This window comes from Pavona decussata, unplaced genomic scaffold, assembly GCF_977016875.1.
Source record: "Pavona decussata unplaced genomic scaffold, jaPavDecu1.1 SCAFFOLD_302, whole genome shotgun sequence".
NCBI classification, from domain to species: Eukaryota; Metazoa; Cnidaria; class Anthozoa; order Scleractinia; family Agariciidae; genus Pavona; species Pavona decussata.
In genome coordinates, this window is record NW_028145698.1 from 1,137,698 (window position 1) to 1,157,500 (window position 19,803).

The following is a 19,803-nucleotide window of genomic DNA, read 5'->3' on the forward strand; positions in this document are numbered from 1 at the left end:
CATTATTTTGTGTCAGTCAAGTTATTGACTTGATTGTTCAATTAAGCCGTGACTGATTATTGGCTGCGAACAATCAGAACAATGAATGGACTCTTTCTGTCCTTTTACTCTAAGTCAGTTCATATTCTCGTTGTTCTGCTGTTCTTTGCAAACGTTCGGTTCAGTCTAACTGAATGTCTACTTGTATGTTCCAATTAGCGTTGACTGATGGGTTTGGTGTTCTTTGTTATCAGTCGACATATATATCACCAACAGTGTTCAGCTTGTCTTGAACCATGGTAATCACGAAAGCAGACAAGTAACTTACTGGGAGGGGACTGGTTGAGAGTTGAGACTCGACTGGAAGGGGTTGTTTAAAATGCAAGTTAATGAAAGAACCAAGAGTCTTCACTTGGAGGATTGATCGACCAGTATGCGGAAGTGTTTCAAGAAGGACTTGGAACATTCACTGGCCCGAGGGCGAAGATCCATGTGGAAACAGAGGCAAAACCGAAGTTTTTTTTCAAGGGGAGGCCAGTGCCGTAAGCCACGCACAGGGAAGATTGAGGCTGAACTCAAGAGGCTACAAGATGAGGGAACAATCGAACCTGTTCATGCACTTCTCGGAATGGGCAGCTCCCATTGTACCTATCCTGAAACCAGACGGCTTCATTCGCATCTGTGGAGACTACTAAAAAACTGTCAATCAAGTGTCTTAGCTGGACATGATCCTATCCCGAAGGTTGAAGACCTGGTGAAAAATTCGCTTAACTGGACATGCGTCAGACCTATCAGCTGTTACTTCTGGATTAAGAATCTAAACTGTGCACTACCACCAACACGCACAAAGGATTTTTCCAGCACAACCGTGCGTATGCGCTACGGAATATCGTCAGCACCAGAAACATTTCAGCGGAACATCATGATGGAGAATCTACTGCAGAACATTCTATTCCCTATGTAATCTTCCGGGTGGATAACATCCTAGCCTGTCCGGAGTCTGAGGAGAAGATCTCTTAAACAACCTGGAAGAAGTCTTGAAACGAATAACACGCGCAGGTTTACGACTTCACAAAAACAAGTGTGTGTTCATGGAACCTCAAGTAACCTACCTGGGTCACAACGACAACAATAAAGGCATTCTAAACGTTAGAAGACAAGGTCGATGCTACAGCATCAACGCCTGCGAATGTGTCAGAGCTCAAATCATACCTGGGCATAATTAACTACTATCAAGAGTTTCTGTCTAACTTGTCAAGTGGGTTGGCTCCATTGCATGAGTTGCCAGGCAAAGAGACTCGCTAACATTGTGGTAAAGAGCAAATGCACGCATTCCAGATGTCGAAGGTACTCCTGAAGTCTCCTAGACTACTGATCCACTACGACAGCCAGAGGAAGCTAACCTTGGCATGCGATGCATCACAATATGGTTTACAAGCCGTTCTCTCTTATGGATGACGGCTCGGAGCATCCAATCGCATATGCTTCCAGGATTTAGAACGAAAAGTCCTAGCCCTAGTTTTCAGCATGAAGAAATTTCACCAGTATATTTACGGCAGACATTTAAGTTTACTGACTGACCACAAATAGGAGTCATTGTTTAATTACAAGAAGGCCTACCATGGCAGCAGCGAGAATTTAGCGTTAGGTCTTGACACTGGCTGTGATTACCAATACTCGATTGATTACAAACCAGGACCTAATCACGTCAATGCTGATGCCCTATGCTGACTGCCCTTGCCGGTTAGTCCACCGACTACACTGTTACCTGCAGAAACTGTGTTGCAATGAAACTCCTCAATTCGACACGATACTGTCTCAAGTAATCGAGTACGTACGGCAAGGTTGGCCTAATTACAACTCAGATGAAGTATCCAAGCCAAGTGTTCAAGATGAGTGTTTGCTATGGTGGTATTCCCTAAAGAAAGAGGAAGCGTGGTGGAGGAGTTACACGAGACACACCCTGGAATTTGCTGTAGGAAGGCGTTAGCGAGAAGTTACGTGTGGTGCCTGAAAATGGATGCAGATTTGGTGCAGAAAGTGAGTCAGTGCAGTCTCTGCAAACAAAACAGGGAGTTACCGCCAGGAGCTCCTTTACATCCCTGGGAATGGCCTCATAAACCCTGGGTTCGACTTCACCTAGACTATGCAGGTCCGTTCCTTGAAAAAATGTTCCTCATCATGAAAGATGCCCACTCCAAGTGGATAGAAGCATTTCCAATGAACACGTCGACATCAAGTGCGACTATTGAGAAATCGAGATTAATAGCTTACGCAACACATGGTCTGCCGGTAATCGTCGACACAGACAATGGCAGCAACGACACAAGCGAAGAGTTTGAATATCGACTTCCTCAAACAAAACGGAATCCATCACATTAGAACCTCTCTGAGTTTAAGGTGCATTGCAACATAAATTTGCCGGTCCGCAGATGTTTCTTTGAAGTACCTTTCGTAGCATTGTTATCATGGTGACGTTCGGATTTTTTAGAGGGTTTTGCAAAACTACATTAAGCATTTAAAAGGGGAATTATTACTTTTATTGGCAGGAGATATGCACATATAAATCTGTTGAATGTTTCCTGTTCTGCGACAGTGCAAGACAATTGATGACGATTGGTGCGGCAAGTAAGGACTCCATAGGATTTTGAGCCAGATCTTACGTTATACGAATGATCAGCAGGTGTTGATACATTGACGTCTCATCGACATTGGATCACTACAGATCATCTGCATGGCGGTTAATTAAAGAATAAGGTAGCTGATTGATGTTATGATTGATACTTCAAAATTTCAGACCTCAACAAGGAGTGGCGTATTAGACAAGGAGGCTCCAGAATAAAAAGTCGGTGTGTGATCTTGGAGTTCAGTTTTTCAAACCGCTTGATCGACTGCTTGGTATAGTAGTCTCACCACCATCGCAAATAATTTGCACAGTTATTGTTTACCATCTTTTTTTTATTTTAGCTGCTTTTGTTTGGCATTTTTCGATCAATCACTTTTTAAAACGGTACTAAGGATTTGGAGATCGTGAGTTGGGAGGGGGGTTGCAGCTTAATAGGGAGGTTAAATCTGAGCATCATATAGGCTGCGTAAACATTGTAAGTGTATAAGTTGAACAGAAAGAAAGAGCTAAATTACATTTGACGCAAAACATACTCAACAAACTACCGGAAAAACAAGTTTCAGTTACGCAGCCTTTGTGTTATTTGGCTGCAAAATTAGGTTTACCAAAACATCAAATCTCAAATAACCAATTAAAAACAAAGTAAAATGTTAATTCGGCGTCTTGATTATGTTATAATTGACGCTGATGAAAAAGCTTTTGATGTAAGCTATTAACTAACAATGAAGTCATTTTATTTCGTATTTTGTCACAAAATACTTTTTGGAGCAAATGTTCTTCGATTTACAGAAACATTTAACACGCTTAATATTTTCCTTCGTTTGTAGCCTCAATTTACACGCCCTGCACAGAGCAATAAAAGTTTGGCATTCCCTGTTGGTGACGTCATCGCTTCTACATTTCTTTCCTAACGCTTCGTTTCGTGCGCAGCGATCCTGAAAAGGGGCGAGATAAACAAGCCTTAAGTCTTCGCTTGAGATGGCTTTGAAACTGTCTCCTTTTCGCTCATACAGCTTGTTGCCCACGACCCACACTCTCACTGCATTGTGGTATTTCTGCTTTAGGGCTGCTCCAATGTTTTAAAATGGTGGCAGTATCTCCCAGCACTTTTTAATAGCACAAGAAGAGCTCCACCCAAGACATCTGCACCATAAAATTAGACTTGTTCCAACAACCTAAAAAATGTAAATAGGAAATGAGCTTGCCATGACATGACCACAGCCTCGACGTTCCTGAAGAGGGTCTTAGAGACTAGACCGTCTCAAAGAGCCTCTTCAGGTTTTGTAGGGAGGAGGAAGGGTTGGGGTAAGTGGAGGTATGCATGTCAATCCAAAATAAGTTTACACCACCTCCATAACCTCTTAATGTATGAGGTTTCTAGCCCACCCCAATCCCATCCCCCCAAAAAAGTGTGTGTGTTGGGGGAAGGAGGGGGTGAGGGGGAGGAAAGAAGAAAAAGAAAGAAGAGGAGAAAAGGGATACCGCGCATATTCTCATTTTAATTTCTTTCTTCACCACTGAAAATTGTCTCAATGAACTATTTGGATATCGCATCATTGGCTCCTTTAACCTCCCCTTTGAAGTCATTTTAGTTGCTCCCACTATCCCTCCCGCGCTTATCCAGTATTAGTTACCTTTTCTTCCCACTTTGTTGTTGTGCAAGTTAACCACCGTTCGAGCGGCGTTTCCCTTTTCCAGATTTTTGAAGAACTGCCTGGTTTGTCTCTGTCCATATTTAAAGTTATCCCCACAGCCGGTAACAGGCAGCTCACACCCTGCCCGAAATGTGTGCTTCTTTTAGAGGCACTTGCATCCTCGTATGTTGTGCCGGCATTTTAGAGTCAGTTCGTAAGTGATGGCGGCAGTGCTTATGGCGTGAATGAATGCGGTCTCTCGAGTTGCTGCAAGGTAATGGTGATCAGTTTAGTTGTAACCTCCTATGAAGGTGCCCTTTGAGCTCGTCACGCATTCCCCCTTCCCCCGGCCCCCCTCAAAAAGAGGAATAGGTGACGAACCTATTGTAGCATCTGAGTGGGAGACTAGTTGCATTATGAATGTATAAGTTTTTTTCGACCCCTCAACCTTTGGGTGTCTATAAATGACTTCAAGACGAAATGTATCTAACTAACAGATTGATGATCTATTGTTAGTGCCGTGATCTAGAAATCGAGCTTTCTGTCTGTTTTTGACTATGGTGTGTATAGAGGTATGTTAAGCTGCTAGTCTGAAGTAGATTTTAACAATTCGATCTGCATAGTCTGAAAGGCTAATACGGATATGATTCCAGTGAACAGGCCTGAAAATGTATGGATATAAATGTTAGAGTAAAAAAGTAATGGTGCCGACAAATTACATATTTTGGTCTTAAACAGGGTCAGGGTTTCAAAAACTCAGCCTCATCCCCTATCTTTTAAGAGAGTAAGAACAAATTCCTCGGCACCACATATAACCCGAGAGATAGTAAGAGAGCTTATGCGTGGGAGAGATCAAGTCAAGAGGATTGCTACAGCCTCGTTAGTATAAATTCTGCAAAAACTAGAAATGGAGTAAACCTCATTTGGGGTGGTAAGAAAAGTTATTATTATGTTTTCTTTGACTAAATCTACCTCTGAAATGGTATAAATCCTGCATACTATGTAAACTCTATATTGGCGAAGAGGGAAAGCATGCAAGTCACTAATAATTTAAGTCTGACGTTAGCAATGTCCGCTTAACTGATAATATTAGATCAGCAACTGACTTAAGTATGTTCAAATCTCTGGCGAAACGCCACTTCAAGCGCTTCTGCACAGAATCCCATTAATAATAGTGCGTCTATGTATTTTATTACTGTGCTATTTTGTATTGATTTTCTGTTATTTGTTTATTTCCTATTTAACCAGGACTCTAGCTATGCTAAACCAGATTTCCTGTATAAATAAAAAAATATATAAAAGAATAAAAAAATTAAAACAGGCTCTGCAATGCAAAATGATAATTCACTTGATTTGAAATTGCTGAAAAACGATGATTAAGCTTGTCAAACCTCTTATTCCTTCACGATATCCTCAAAGTTTTCATTTCGTTGAGCGCTGTCTTGCTGATACATGTCTTCATCAATCATAGACACCGGAAATATACATAATGATTGGAATTGTTAGTCAGAGTAAATCCAATGCACAGAGGTGATTCAAGGCTTGATATAGCACATAATAGACAAATATCGGTCCAAAGATTTTTTTTTTTAGCCAATCATGCAAATATCTTGAAGATAACAGTATTCTTACTAAATTTTAAGTAGGCTTTGACCACTTGGGCCCACACAAACCGCACTTTTTGGCGCCACTAACAAAGGGTATGTAAACATTGCCATTATTTTTTATCGATCTTCAACAGGCTTTTGATACTATCTGCCATAAAGTACTTTTAAAAAAGTTAGATTATGGTGTGGCTTGAAGACCAAAGCGCTTCAGTTGTCGAAAACACCTGTAGGTCTCTTAAAGTAAATAGTTTACGTGGTCAATGATGTAAAATAATTATAAACCGCCGGGTGAGTGTAATAATAAGAACGTACAGAGTAGGTATATAATTCAGGCATAAAATGAGTCATATCTAGCTAAAAAGCATGCAGGAGAACGATTCAAATATCGCATTCCCTTAGAAATTCTCACCGTAAGGAAGTGTTGTGTTAACAAAGATGGGCAACTCTGGATCGACGCTTTGGTTGACAAAAGAACAGCTCCATGAGGAGCTCTCGTTAAACTGTTTCTGACATTCTTTTATTCCACGGCGGGCTCCTAATTTCACAATGGTTAACAAAGGCAAATAACCTAACTGGAAAACGAGAGTCAAAATTAATGCTTTGACCTCGTCAACTAAAAGAACTGCTTAAAACTCCCGGTCAAAACCAAAAGAAAATTGCATACTAGGTTTTTCTCTCAGGTTATTAGATTCTGAGAGAGGATAGCACCATCGTGAGTTCTGTCCGGTGACGAACCTAATCAGACTGTCTCTTACCCGGGTCTGAGCGTACACAAACGAGGTGATGTTAACTTTAAACACGGGGGGGGGGGGGGGATCCCATATAAAAGTGACAGGGGCCGGGTGATCGTCTTACGTTTTAGGGGTAAAAATTCGTGGTTTGGTACCCCTTATGGTACAAAATTCTGAAATGACTTCTGTCAGAGCCGTGATGGTGGTACCTTTTAGGGGTATTAAGCTGAAATATGTGAGAAATATAAGTTAATGTCAGCCAACTGTCAGTTATTGTATTTTTTAGAGTTGATACCTCGTAGGGGCAGAAAACAAATTCGCACCACGCCCAGAAAACAGAATTCTGGTACTTTTTATGGGTTCTTTTCAAAATTCCCGACGATCACCCCCTTCGAATCTGAAGAATGGCTCAGCAACGGGTCGCTTGAGCGGGTAGTTAAGTGTAAACTTGTACATCTGGCCGGTAAAGCGCATCTTACAAGCTGTTGTAGTCAACTATGAATTTGGATTTGCTGAGCTTTACAATGAGCTCGGCATCTGATGTGTCAGTTTGTTGAGATGTCAAGCCGCCAATTTATTCCAGTCTCACTAAAGTGAAAGCTTGTACACAATATTTAAGAAAAGAAAACTGAATGCATGTAATTTCAGTGACGTTATCAATTGGACTCTAACTACAAAATCACAACGGTTTATAAAACTGCCATGAAACAAAAACGACATGTTGTCTACCTCTCTTGTCCTGTTCACCGTACTGTGGGGAAAAATGACGAACATGTAGCATGGTTAAAAAAAACACACACACACACACACACACATAAGGTTTACAAAATTACGTGCAAATTAAATATAAATGTATGAAAAATGCGTTACAGCACGGCACGAGACTGAATGTTGTCAGATGTTTTTAAAACTGGGCTGAGCCACGCACTTCCCGTAAAGCAAACTGGTGACTCAGAATAAAAGACACAAAAGATGTAATTTATCAATTGACACGGAAGATTGTTCCCTCCGGTTTCCAAATACCGATACGTGGTCTGAAAGGGTGGGGAAGCCGAGATTTTTCTAACCAACTTCCTGGAGAAATTCAGAGTAATGATATAAATTAATACCACATTTCCAAATTTCCTTCACGGTAGTGATTTCCATTTGTTTGAGAACAAGGTACATGTGCATGGCGCAATTTGTTACTGAGTGTGCTGAAGTGCACTGAGTTTGTAAAGACTGAAATCGAGTGATAGCAGTTTGAATTGAACGCTTGGCAACTTACTAGGTAGCATTAAATGGGTGAGCTGGCCCGCATGCGTCTACCAGATGCACGGACAACAAACCAGCAACAACCACTGAGAACATCCTGCAGAAATTCATGCTTCAAGCTTGTGGCACTATGATGCTAGAGAATTCTGAGCAGCGATCGCTGCTGTCTGAACCTGGTGTTCAACACAACTTCTAAGCTGAAAGCAATTTGAAACTATGCCAAGCATCGAGCAAAATTCTGCTCGGCCAATCAAGAGAAGAAAAAACTGACATTATCATTCATCAGTAAGATAGTATAGTCAGCCTAATATTTCTGTCGTGTTCTATCGCGCCACATTCATTCAGATTTTCACAAGTGATTACAGGTGATGAATAGATATCACTTGTCTTTCAACCATAAAGGAAAACAAAATCAATTTTTGACACGACGAGAGCGCGAGAGAGAGACAGACAGACAGACAGATAGACAGATAGAACTGAACGTTTGACGTTTGATTTATGTACTCCCAGCAACAAAAAGTATATATTTCTAGCCTGACTATAAATTTAAATGTACTGAGCTAGGAAGAATTTAGGGGTCACTGTGAAAGGAAATAAATGTCTTAAAAAGTAAGACGAAAATCACTATTAGCTGAAACATTCTTGAAATTATGTCAAATCTGCTCTGTCCTCTGTTAGTCTGGGATGAGCTATTCAATTGATAACTTACTCGACAGCTGAAAGACTAAGGGATAAGCAGTAATCATTTTTCAACATAATTATTTTTTCAGACATGGATGATTCAGCTGTTGTCAGAATATTTCCGCCCGTTAGCTGTAGTTGCTAATGATCATTATCAAACTTTCATCTGCAATCAGTCATAAGAACCTACATGGCAGCCGTGAGATGCGCTTCGCCAGGGAGGCGGGGGAGGGGAGAGGAGAAAGCTCAAGGAAGCTCCAATTCTTTCCTTTCAAATGCAGATGGGAGAAGCTCTGGTTGGAGAAGCTCTGGAAATGATCATTTTAGATGACATTACGTCTTTTGGATCTCAATTGTCAGACACAAAATATCAATTCCCAGTAGCTGCCAATTGTCAGGGGATACTGTATTTCGTAGACTGGACTGGAGTGGACTGCACTGCTGTAAGATGCGGATTTGTAAAACGAGGATTTGCAAAACGCAAACTTGTAAAACAAGCCTTGTAAAATGATGATTTGTAAGACGCGGACTTATAAAACACGGACTTGTAAAACGTGGACTTGTAAAACGCGAACTTGTAAACGCGGATTTTTATATTTCTCTTTACTGAAACGATAATTTCTCATTCAAAGAACTGACCTGGTAATCAAATGTAGGTATCACTGTTTCTGTTAAGAATAAGTTCATGCTACAGCTGTGAAAGAAATTAAACTATATTTAAAACAGTTATTGAGCACTGAAGTTACGCTATTGCTGGAGGAATGGTAACGCAAAAAGAATAGATTAATTGAATGGATAGTTGCATCAACTATTTTCTTGCCTTTCATTTTACCATCTTGTCAACAATAGTGTACCTCCACTGTGCAATATAATACCACGCACAACCCACCAGCCTTAATTCATTCGCTTTAGCGAACAAGGCCCGAGCTAGCGCTCGAAACGTCAGCTTTCCAATCTCTTTACAGTTATCAACACAGTTGTTTTTCAGTCCTCCAACGACGCAATACCGCAGTTTACGTTCTGTCTCTTTAACGTCCCCGTTGTACACGTTCATAAATCAGTACCCAGCTGGTCTGCCTCCAGCCAGCTGGGATTCATATGTCCATGTTATGCTCTATTTGAAATATTTTTTTCTGTCTGGCTTGTATCATTATCCCTGAAAAGCCACTGTTTGTGTTTAGAGCCGCGACGACCGCGTGTTTCTAGTTAATTTTAAGAGTGAACATGTATACCTAACAACGGCAATAACAACAACAACATATTTTACTCGAAAGACTCAGTGTATCTCAAGTGGTACTTAGAGCATTTGGCACAAATGCATCCTGTTCTTGAAACAGACAACAGTCAAACAAAAAAATTAATTGACACATATTCTAGGTAGCAAAGTAATTTTAACATGCGAATCACAAGGTAAATGGAAGCTATCGAAACCTATCTCCGCTTCCAGCTTCGGTCATGCGAAATTTAATTTCCTGGCAGCGGGCGGTTTACGGCGTACACTTGGTTACAAAATACTTCCTCGTGCATGTGTTGCATTGGAAACGACAACACCACACAAACTTACACTCACATTTAACCTGCTCATAATGTTCCTCTGTTTTATATCGCAAATCACATGAAAGGCAACGGTATTTGAAGAATTCGCAGTTGATGGCATCGGCGTCATCACTCTTGCAAGTCCTTCTCAGCATTAACCCTTTGGAGCCTGTGGCATTGTCTCCTACGCAGTAGCCTGTAGATCTGTCAAGATAAAGAAGTGCCGGCCAATTGAAGCGTTGGATCCTAGCGTCTGAGATATTTGTGAATTGATCTCCCCATCGAACTTGAATTTTGTTGTCAACGACCCGCGCTTCTAACGCCCTGTCGTAATACTCCTTCAGCTGGGCTCCAATTCTCTCAAATGGTGCCAATTCCCTCCAGCAAGTGAAATATACTCTACTGAAGGTAAAGGTGGCTTCCCTACACATTTTGATAGCACTTGATCGAACAATCTGCGAGAACAAACGGACAAACTAGTTACGGCTTCTTGATATGAGCCGTGTAGGCGGGAAGAATTTTGTTCCTGTCCATATGGGATTCTAATCCCGGTTACCGCGATGAAAAATGTCCAAAAGGACAGACTTGTCAGCGACCTTACAAGCCATGCGCAGTTGAAAATGTTTTGTTACGGACAGTTCCGGTATCCGGGCTGGAGTGTTCATATGGGAAAAATTTCCAGCTCGGTTTCCGAGATCTCGGTAACCTGGCTTGCCCCCCTTCTCTTATGAGCACATCGAAATTTTTGTCAAGAAAATGTCTCGGAAACCAAGCCAGCCCAGTCGACCTGGCTCATATGAAGAGGCCCTTAGTGGAAATGATCTGGTAAAGCCGTGGTGTTGCAATGGCAGGGAAAGACGTCGTTGCTCCGAATCATTCGTTCGAGCTTGTTGGGAACTTGTAAGTGCGACCCACCCAGTTAAAGAAAAATGAGATGCTCTGAAAATTTAAAATGAAAATTTACCACGCTTACCTCTCTTCCAACTTTATTGTTATACAGGTTAATCACCGTTCGGGAGTTATTTCCTTTTTCCAGTTTGCTAAAGAAATCTTCGGTTTCTTTTTGTCCAAACTCAATGTTTTCACCACAGACTCCGGGCAAATGGTTAATTGTTCCTCTAAATTCCTCCGTGGGAAATGAACAATTACACCCAGGTGCATCTATTCTGCCTTTTGTGCACTGACGGGTGAACTCGTGTGTAATAGCAGCAGAGCTGATGGCGTGGAGAAAGGCTGCCTCTCGAGTCGCTGCAAAAAATGATGACGTTTGCCGTTAGCAAATCAAAAACTGACAATCGAATCCGTAACATTGAACCCGCAGCAAGCAGTGCCAGCAAAGGTTCCGATTAGTTTTGGTTAGCTTTGGTTTTACATTTTTTACTTTGTCGTTTTAAGAACAGGTTGTGAAAATCGAGCCAGATGTTTGTAAAATGAATTTATAATCAAAGCAAAGACGAATGCTTTGGACCATCAACCAATAGATTGCATTAAAAGACTATGTATCGAACGTCAGTTGTGGTCAACTGAAATCAATATCTATTCGTTGCTCTTTATTCACGTGACAGAGACGCTGTTTGTATATGATTTTCAAATTTGCTCGCAAAACGAAAACCGAATTAATCACTTTATCCAATCACAATTGACGCAAAAACTGTGATGAACTAATCAGAACTCGAAGAAAATAAAAGTAAATGGCGTCAAATGCTGGAAAATTCGTGCGAGAAAAGTATGAATTCTGGTCAGTGACGAGAAGTGAGAGACGCGAGTTTCTTTTAACAATCACACCGAGCTAAATTAACCAAGACAAATCCTGCTGTTTGTGTGAGTTTCAAAATCAGAGTAATCAATTAACCACTCAGAACTCGAGTAATTAATCAGAGTAACTAGCCAATCACAACTCGAAGCAAAGTCAAATGGCGTCCAAAGTGGGAAATGCTTGCTAGCAAGTTATGATTTGTGTCTGGACGAGCCGAAGGGACGGGAGTTTTTTTTAACAATGCCAGCTGTGTCCATTAACCAAAACAAATACAAAATTTCCTTCTACACTCAACTGAAAGCAGCAGGGTGAAAATTTTCCACCCTCGTGTTAACGACACAATCGAAATCAATCTTGCCATTAGCTTCTGGCGATTACTGAATACGTTGACACTGCGCAAGCACTAAGACAAATAGCCTTACCTGAAGGCAGAGTTGTGTTCACAAAAATGGGTAGCTCCTTATTCACTGGTAGGCCGTCGAGCTCAAACTTCCATATCTCGTCCTTAAACTGATTTTTGCATTCCTCTATTCCACGTAGGGCTCCTTCTTTCACTATACTCAAAACTGGGAGATAACCCTGTTAAGTGAAAACACCCACTGTGTTAATGGGTTACCAAAGCAACAGTATACTGAAACAGCCCCTATTTTACCTCTAAGTAGTTATAGCTCAAAAGCGAGCTCCGTAACCCCCATGTTTAGATATATTTTTTGCAAAGTTTTTAAAAACTTCTACTAGAGGACTCCAGAGCCAAAAACCTTAAATTTTCGAAAATTTAAGGTTTCAAATTATAAGTGCTGCAAAGTGTTGGAAACCATTACCAAAAGCCTAAAACAGGTTTAAAATGGGATCATACAGCAGAGACTCGTCAGTAGGGGTGGCATGACGTACCGGCTCTAAAATCGCATTTATTCAATCTCGAGTCAGACGGCAACAAAACAAGAAGAAGAAGACTGAAGAGAAGAAAAGAGTGGAAGAAGAAGAAGAGGAAGAGGAAGAGGAAGAAGAAGAAGAAGAAGAAGAAGAAGAAGAAGAAGAAGAAGAAGAAGAAGAAGAAGAAGAAAAAGAAGAAGAAGAAGAAGAAGAAGAAGAAGAAGAAGAAGAAGAAGAAGAAGAAGAAGAAGAAGATGGAGGAGGAGGAGGAGACGAAAAACATTAGCAATATTTATTTATTTATTTATTTATTTATTTATTTATTTATTTATTTATTTATTTATTTATTTATTTAGCTTTGTCCAATATATACAGGGATACCGCAACAGCTAAGGCCAATTACTACGGACCCGGGATATACGGAATATACGCACAAAGACCAGACCACAACACCGGGAGCTACGTCCCCTACTCTTTGCGAAGAGTGAGTGGGTTCTTAACGTCCCACACAGTTATTTACAAATAAGGTTTGTGAGACGGGACCTACGGCTTATCCGAGAAGACTAGAAAGTCTAACCATTTGCAGATGTCAGAACAAAGGCAGCACTTTCTCCTCAGTTATTTAAAGACCCTGAGTGGTGGTCCGGCCGGGGTTTGAACCCGCGACCTCCCGCACGGTAGTCCGGCACTCTACCAACTGAGCTAACCGGTCGGCGACAACGAGAACAAGAAGCGACAAGAACAAGAACAAGAAGATCGAATCACTCTCTGACTAATGCAGCCACGTACTACACACCTTTCTTCGATAAAGTTGTCCGAGTTCTCCACTTCCGTATCGTTTTGTTCTATGGAAAAAACAAACAAAATTATACGAATTGAAATTGTAAAGAAACAGAATTGAGCGCTTACTTCGTGGGAGAAAAAAACACATTGGCGGCATGGCGGAAAGGGTAACACAATGGCGGTTAGCTGTATCTGGTTTGTCGCTAAGTTAGAACTTTCGAACATTCTTCTGGAAATTATAAGCTCACATAATTAAGATAAACGAAAATGACAGCTAGTCAACTGGTACGACTTCAGGGACTGTTCCTATCTCCTCTGGTTTTAGGCTCATTCACAGGCTAGACATGGAACTTATTCTAGATCCTTCTTCATCTGGGTCCGCAATAGGCTAAATTACCAGCCGCTGTTCGGGAAAGTCCCCTGCAAGCGTCTCTTCTCGGGTAGCAAAGCCGGACCCGAGGGAGCCTAGGTCCGTAATTACAATTAGTAGCTTTCCTAAAAGAAAACACATCTGGTTTTTGATATAGTTCACAACTACGACTGGATTCAAACTGGTTGCATGCCTCATTTTAAAATAATTTACATCCCATCTGTTTAGTTCATTAGCTTCTCGATTCAGCCATTGAAATTTTCATCCCAAAAATTGTACCCCTTTTTTCAGCATGCACGGGACAATGTTACCAAGCTAATTATAGGTTACTAGTAATAACATTTTTGTCAGGCTTATCTATGATCATGATTTATATCGTTCTGTGCTCTGGTTCAATAAGTCAACTGACTTTTTAACACTCTTTTGTAAAAACTGAAATTGTGCGCCTAATGCTGAAGTGAGGAACAAAACAAAAATAGGATCAATTTTCCCCGTCAGTCACGAAAGCTTGAAGTGTCATTTTTCACAATTCTTTTCAATTGAATCCGACTTTTAAAGAGGCAATCCAGGGCTTCCTAAAACCTTTACATGACGAAGTAAACCGTTGGATTCCCTCGAGATTGACCGCAATATTTAAAGCGCAATAGAAATTTAGACGTTTGTGAAGACCAAGTCAGTGTTTAACGAGCCATTCCTGAAGAGTCCTGTAGCCCCAATTATTTTACTCGTGATAAGCCAACGCCTAGCCTTATTCTAAGGCTTATCCAAGGCTGAATGAACCGGGGGTGAGCGTTCTAAACGCTCAATTAATTTAAGTCTAGTGAACTTACTTGATTCCCTTCAGTGGTTGGTATAGACTCACGCGGTATGAAATTGGTCCGCACAAGTCTCCCAGCTGAACGAACATCAAGCCCACAAGGATCCCAGATAGGACCGCCAAAATGTTCATGTTTCAAGCTTGCAAGACTAAACCTTTAAAGAATTCTGTGATCACTGTATGGAGGGAACAGAATGTCTAAAAAAGCGAGACGAACATGACTATTTAACATACGTGGAAACAATCTTGAAATCGTGCCAAATCTGCTCTGTCCGCTTTAAGTCTTTAACTAATGAGTGATAACACTTGAACAACTGATAGATTAGAGAATAAGCATCATTATTCAACATATATTTTTCAACAGACATGAATGATTCAGTCGTTGTCAGTTAATTTCCGTCCATTTGTTGTCAGCTGTTGTTAATCATAATATGCATTATCTGTCTTTTCAGTTGCTATCCATCATCATTGGGACACATATTGTAAATCCTCCACCGTAGAATTCCGAAAGTAACAGGGCCCGTTACTTTCGGATTTGGTAGGCCGCAATATTCGGGTAGCCGTTACTTTCGGACATTTAAAAACGTCTGTCAGTCATCAATTATTTCTAAAAGGACGACACGTACATGTAACGGCATGATATGAATAGTTTATTCAGTGTTACATGCAGGTCATACGATACGAACTTCACCGATGCGAAAAGTTTTGCTTATGACGTCACTGTCCTTCCGTACGCAGCGCTACAGGACAACCAATATGAACGGCACAGAGCTCAACTTCACCCTTGCCTGCAACCCCCGGCTTTTCGATTGGAAGTTGGATGGCCAACTGATTTTTAGAAAAGCAAAAGAAGAAAGAAACGAGAAAACTAGCGACTGAGAGCATGAGCAAACAGGTGAAATATCAATGACGAGCAACAGGTGAAACAGCAAGACAGAGCACGAGAAAAGACAGGAAATTATAGTCACCAACAGCGGGTAAAAGAACAAGACAGAGCACAAGAAAAGAGATTAAATTATAGTGACCAACAGTGAGAGAGACAAAACGACAGAGTAAATGAATCTTTCGGCTCTTCAATAGACAGCAAGTAAACAGCTTTATAGCGAATATCAGCCGTGAAGACAGTGGTTTGCTGTTTCAATCGTCTCTGTAAACCTTGTGGAAGCGGAGATATTGTTTTTGAATTTGGTGTGACGCCACAAAGTCACGCTCGCCGGTGCATGCTAAAAATCAGGAGTTCTCAACGAGCATAGGCGGCGAGGCGGGAGGGGGGGGGGGCGTGGGGGGTTCAGAGAGGGCTGTAGCTTGTGATACAAGGGAGAGATCAGTCTCCCTTCTCCATATCATAAGAAATTCAAAATGTAACAAACAAATAAGTAGTTTCTATCAGCCAAAATTAAAAAAGAAAAAATAGCTAAACCTTATTTAAAGGCACTGAAGCATGTTTATACACATTTTTAATTATCGGACGTGTCAAACCAGATTTTCATACAAAGGAGGCGATACAACTGAAGTAAAAAGAATAAGCCTTGACAGTTAAGTTAAATTATATTAAATTAAAACTCACTCTAGAACGACAATAGACATTATAAACTCAGAAATTTAAATCAAGCTGTTCATTATAGGCATATCTTTTAATGATCTTTATGGTTTACTTGGGTCTTTTCTGAAAAATCTTCACTTGGAACCTCTGGAAATCTTCATTAGAACGCAGTCACTTGTTATATTGTTAGCTTGTGTTAGGATTAGTTTAGCGTTATAACCAGCTGCATTAACAATGAAGAATCCGGACATTCCAAGTTAATTTACTGGTCTTGTTTCTATACCAATTGATTAAAATTTACTTTATAAGAATTATTCGTAAACAGCTTGGTTTAAAACTACAAAATATCTAATTTTCCATAGTATTTATTTGGAAAATGTGGAAAGTGTTTTCACATGACGTCACGGCGGCCATGTTGGTGTCCTAAAACAAAGAAATGGCAGCCATGTTGGTGTCCTAAACTAAACCTCTGGGAATCGAACTCTATTTTTATGCAACTACTTTTTTGTTTTTGTTTTAATAAACCAATATGGCCGGTAGTCACGTGAATGGAAACGCTTTATACATCCACTATTGTTGTTGAATTTCTACGGAAAATTTCTGCATAACATTCAATTACAACCCTAGCTTAAATTGTAAAGTTGTCAGTGCAAAAAATGTTACATTTACCCATTAGCGCTTCAAAATAGGCAATAATTGAATTGTACAAGTCAGTGGCGAAATAAAAACATTAACTAGCAACAAGAGAGGATGAAGTTTGTCCATAGTTTTGTATTCCTTTACTCTATTTTTTTCCTCATTTTCCCTCGAGCTCTACTTTCAAATAATACAATTAATAAAAGCCAAATTTTATCTGAAGCGCGCTTAATTGCTGGTGAAATTAAACCCACGCGGCTCGTTCAACGAGTATTCTTGGCTTCATTTCAACCGTAAAATATTATTCAGAGCTTTTTCAAGGTCACAGGACACAAAATTAGTCTGAAATGTCAGCCCTGTGGGTTAGGGGGAGGAGACGGCTGACATTTCAGACTAGACTCAAAATATAATAAAGCTAAATTGTTTTAAATAAAAAAATTGTCAACTGATAAAGAAAAAGACTTACCTTGATTTAATTCCTTTGCGTGAATGAACACTGTCCCTTGTAAGCTTGGCAGATTCGATGTTTCAATACCACGCGAATTCGTCTGGACATGTGAGTTGCTGTTCGACTTGATTTCACTGGCTTCCACAGCCGTTTATTCTGTTTTAGACAGGAACTACACGTTAGTATCTGCTTGATAATTTGCAAAGCTACAGGCGTCGTTCAGCGAGGAAAAGGACAATTTTGAGCCTCTCTATGGGTATATCCGAAGAAATCGAAGACGCGAAGATCACCGCTAAAAAAACGAAGAACTCTAGATTGAAGGGAAGATCTGAAAATTTACCAAAACTTGCGTGATCAAATGGAACACTCAGATATAGGATCCGTGGATTTCTTAACTCGTGAATTAATGCTTCTGCTATTGTATCTCGCTGCGTGAAGATTGTATGTTTTCTCTCACTTTCGAGAGCTATAGCTTCGTTCAGGTAGCGCTGTCGTTTAGCTCTTTGAGTTGCTTCTTATCTGAAAAACAGCTATTGTGTTCTTAGAGCTGACATGTACCTCCATTATTTTGTGGCTTAGCTCGCGTCCGCAGCAGATATTTTAAGCTAAGACAGACAACTTTCTTGTGAGTCTCTAGGATATTGGGGAATTTCTTTTGGCGAGTGTCTAAGATTGTTTCTCCTGCAAGACTGCGGTTTCGATTTCTAGGAATCTCATCAGTTGCTAGCATGTTAAAATGTGGTTAAAACGTCGCCAAAGAATCCAACAATCCTTTATTGTTTCAATAACTGTTTATATTGCTTTTCGTGAATTTAAACAGTGAGTTATGCAATTTCCTATTGAAGTGAAATATTTATCAATTGTGAATAACACTGAATAAACGTTTAAACTATTTCAATCTGAAAAAACGAAGATCTTCCTAAAAAAACGAAGATAAGCGAAAAAATCGCGAAGAAAACGAAGACCGTGGGTACCCATAGAGAGGCTCAATTTTCTGAATTACTTCCATTAACCGCGGAATGAGGGCAAATGTGCATTGCACGGTGAAAACTGGCTAACTGACACTTTACCTGTGTTTCAATGGCTTCTTGAGCTGCTTCTAAAAATACGTTTGTTTCTTGTAGATAAGCTAATAAAGAAGGAAGATTCAACTCGCCATTTCTCTTTCGTCTTGTTTGCACAGAACAGTTCCAACATGGCGCTGCTTCGTGTTACTTCGTCAACTCACTAAATGAATTTTAAACATGGCGCGAACGTGCCAACGTGATTAAAATTCTCTTCACTAATTGGCTCATTTCAATCAAAGGCTTCAATGTACGGCGCATTTTTAGTCTGAAATGTCAGCCGTCTCCTCCCCCTAACCCACAGGGGACGCGCCCCCTGTGTGTTAGGGGGAGGAGGCGCTGACATTTCAGACTAGGCGCGTTTTCAGGGTCAAAACTCTAGTGTATAGTTACCACACAAATTGAATTTCCAAATAAATTGTTAACTTACAGGGTGATTTTCAGTTATTGAACACCGTTGACGTGCTGTCTTGCAATGGAATCGTTTCGTTGCGTGACGTTCAAATGCGCTCTTTCTTACTGGAGTTAATTTGAGAATGGAATATTTTTATTAAGCATTTTAAATGTAATAGTTCATGAAAATTCTTGATGTAAATTATTTTTTAAGATACAGGGCCCCTATGGAGACCAGCCTTAGAGCTGAATGGGCTATCCTGTGTAAATAAAATTTTACTTACTTACTTACTTACTTACTAATGGGTTACGCGCATGCATTATTACTTTTGAAATCTCTTTGTATGCTTACTTGTGAAAGATATAGACGTAGAATTATTTGATGATCAAAATAAAGGAAGCATTAAAACAAAACCGACTCATAAAACGATGGCGATCTCTACCCGTGTCACATTTGCGAATAGGATCGCGACTCGCGATGACTTTGAATCCACTTTCGTCACACTAGAATGACTTGCGTAGTTTCAATCAGCTGCTACTCCATGTACTCACTACAGGGCGCGGGAAGAGTCTGGAAACTTGAGTTCCTCCCTAGTGTTATTGCGTCAAAAATCAAAGATCGTCCACACAAGTCTCTCAGCTGAACGAACATCAAGCCCACAGGGATCCCGGTAAAGTTCGCCGAAATGTTCAGTTCATGTTTCAAGCTTGCATGAACTTGCGTTGTAGGGCAAATTTTTCTAGACTCTTGTTTCCCTTTAACAGCTTCAAAGAATTTTGTGGTCCGGACCGGACTGTCTGGAAGGAGCAGAATGTCTGAAACTTAAGCGAGACGAACATGACTAAATAAGTGGTTTGCGAATGAACAGCAATGAGAGATAGCGGTATTCGCAAGGCACATTTACCCATAATTCTCTAATTCTCTAAAAACGCTCATAAAAACGCAACAGAAAATTTTTAAACACTTCAGTCAAACCTAGCATACACAATGTTGTTACCTTCGCCAAAATATGGCTTTCTATGTGCCTAACGGCTGTGTTAGGCTCTTGACCAGCGGTTGGTCGCCAGGGAC

The 19,803-nt window shown here is 40.4% G+C and overlaps 1 protein-coding gene across 1 annotated transcript; it reads right to left on the bottom strand.

Annotated features, from left to right (window-relative positions):
- Positions 1-4,247: 4,247 nt before the first annotated feature.
- LOC146454396 (protein Wnt-8a-like) lies at positions 4,248-15,059 on the bottom strand. Its single transcript, XM_085095507.1, has 11 exons — positions 14,661-15,059; positions 13,474-13,522; positions 12,227-12,383; positions 11,022-11,296; positions 10,001-10,503; positions 9,152-9,206; positions 8,541-8,653; positions 7,845-7,928; positions 7,307-7,328; positions 6,256-6,418; positions 4,248-4,506 (listed from the first exon to the last, which is right to left on the bottom strand). The coding sequence occupies exons 1-11, from the start codon at positions 14,777-14,779 to the stop codon at positions 4,403-4,405; spliced, it is 1,644 nt and encodes a 547-aa protein (XP_084951633.1). The 5' UTR covers positions 14,780-15,059; the 3' UTR covers positions 4,248-4,402.
- Positions 15,060-19,803: the final 4,744 nt, after the last annotated feature.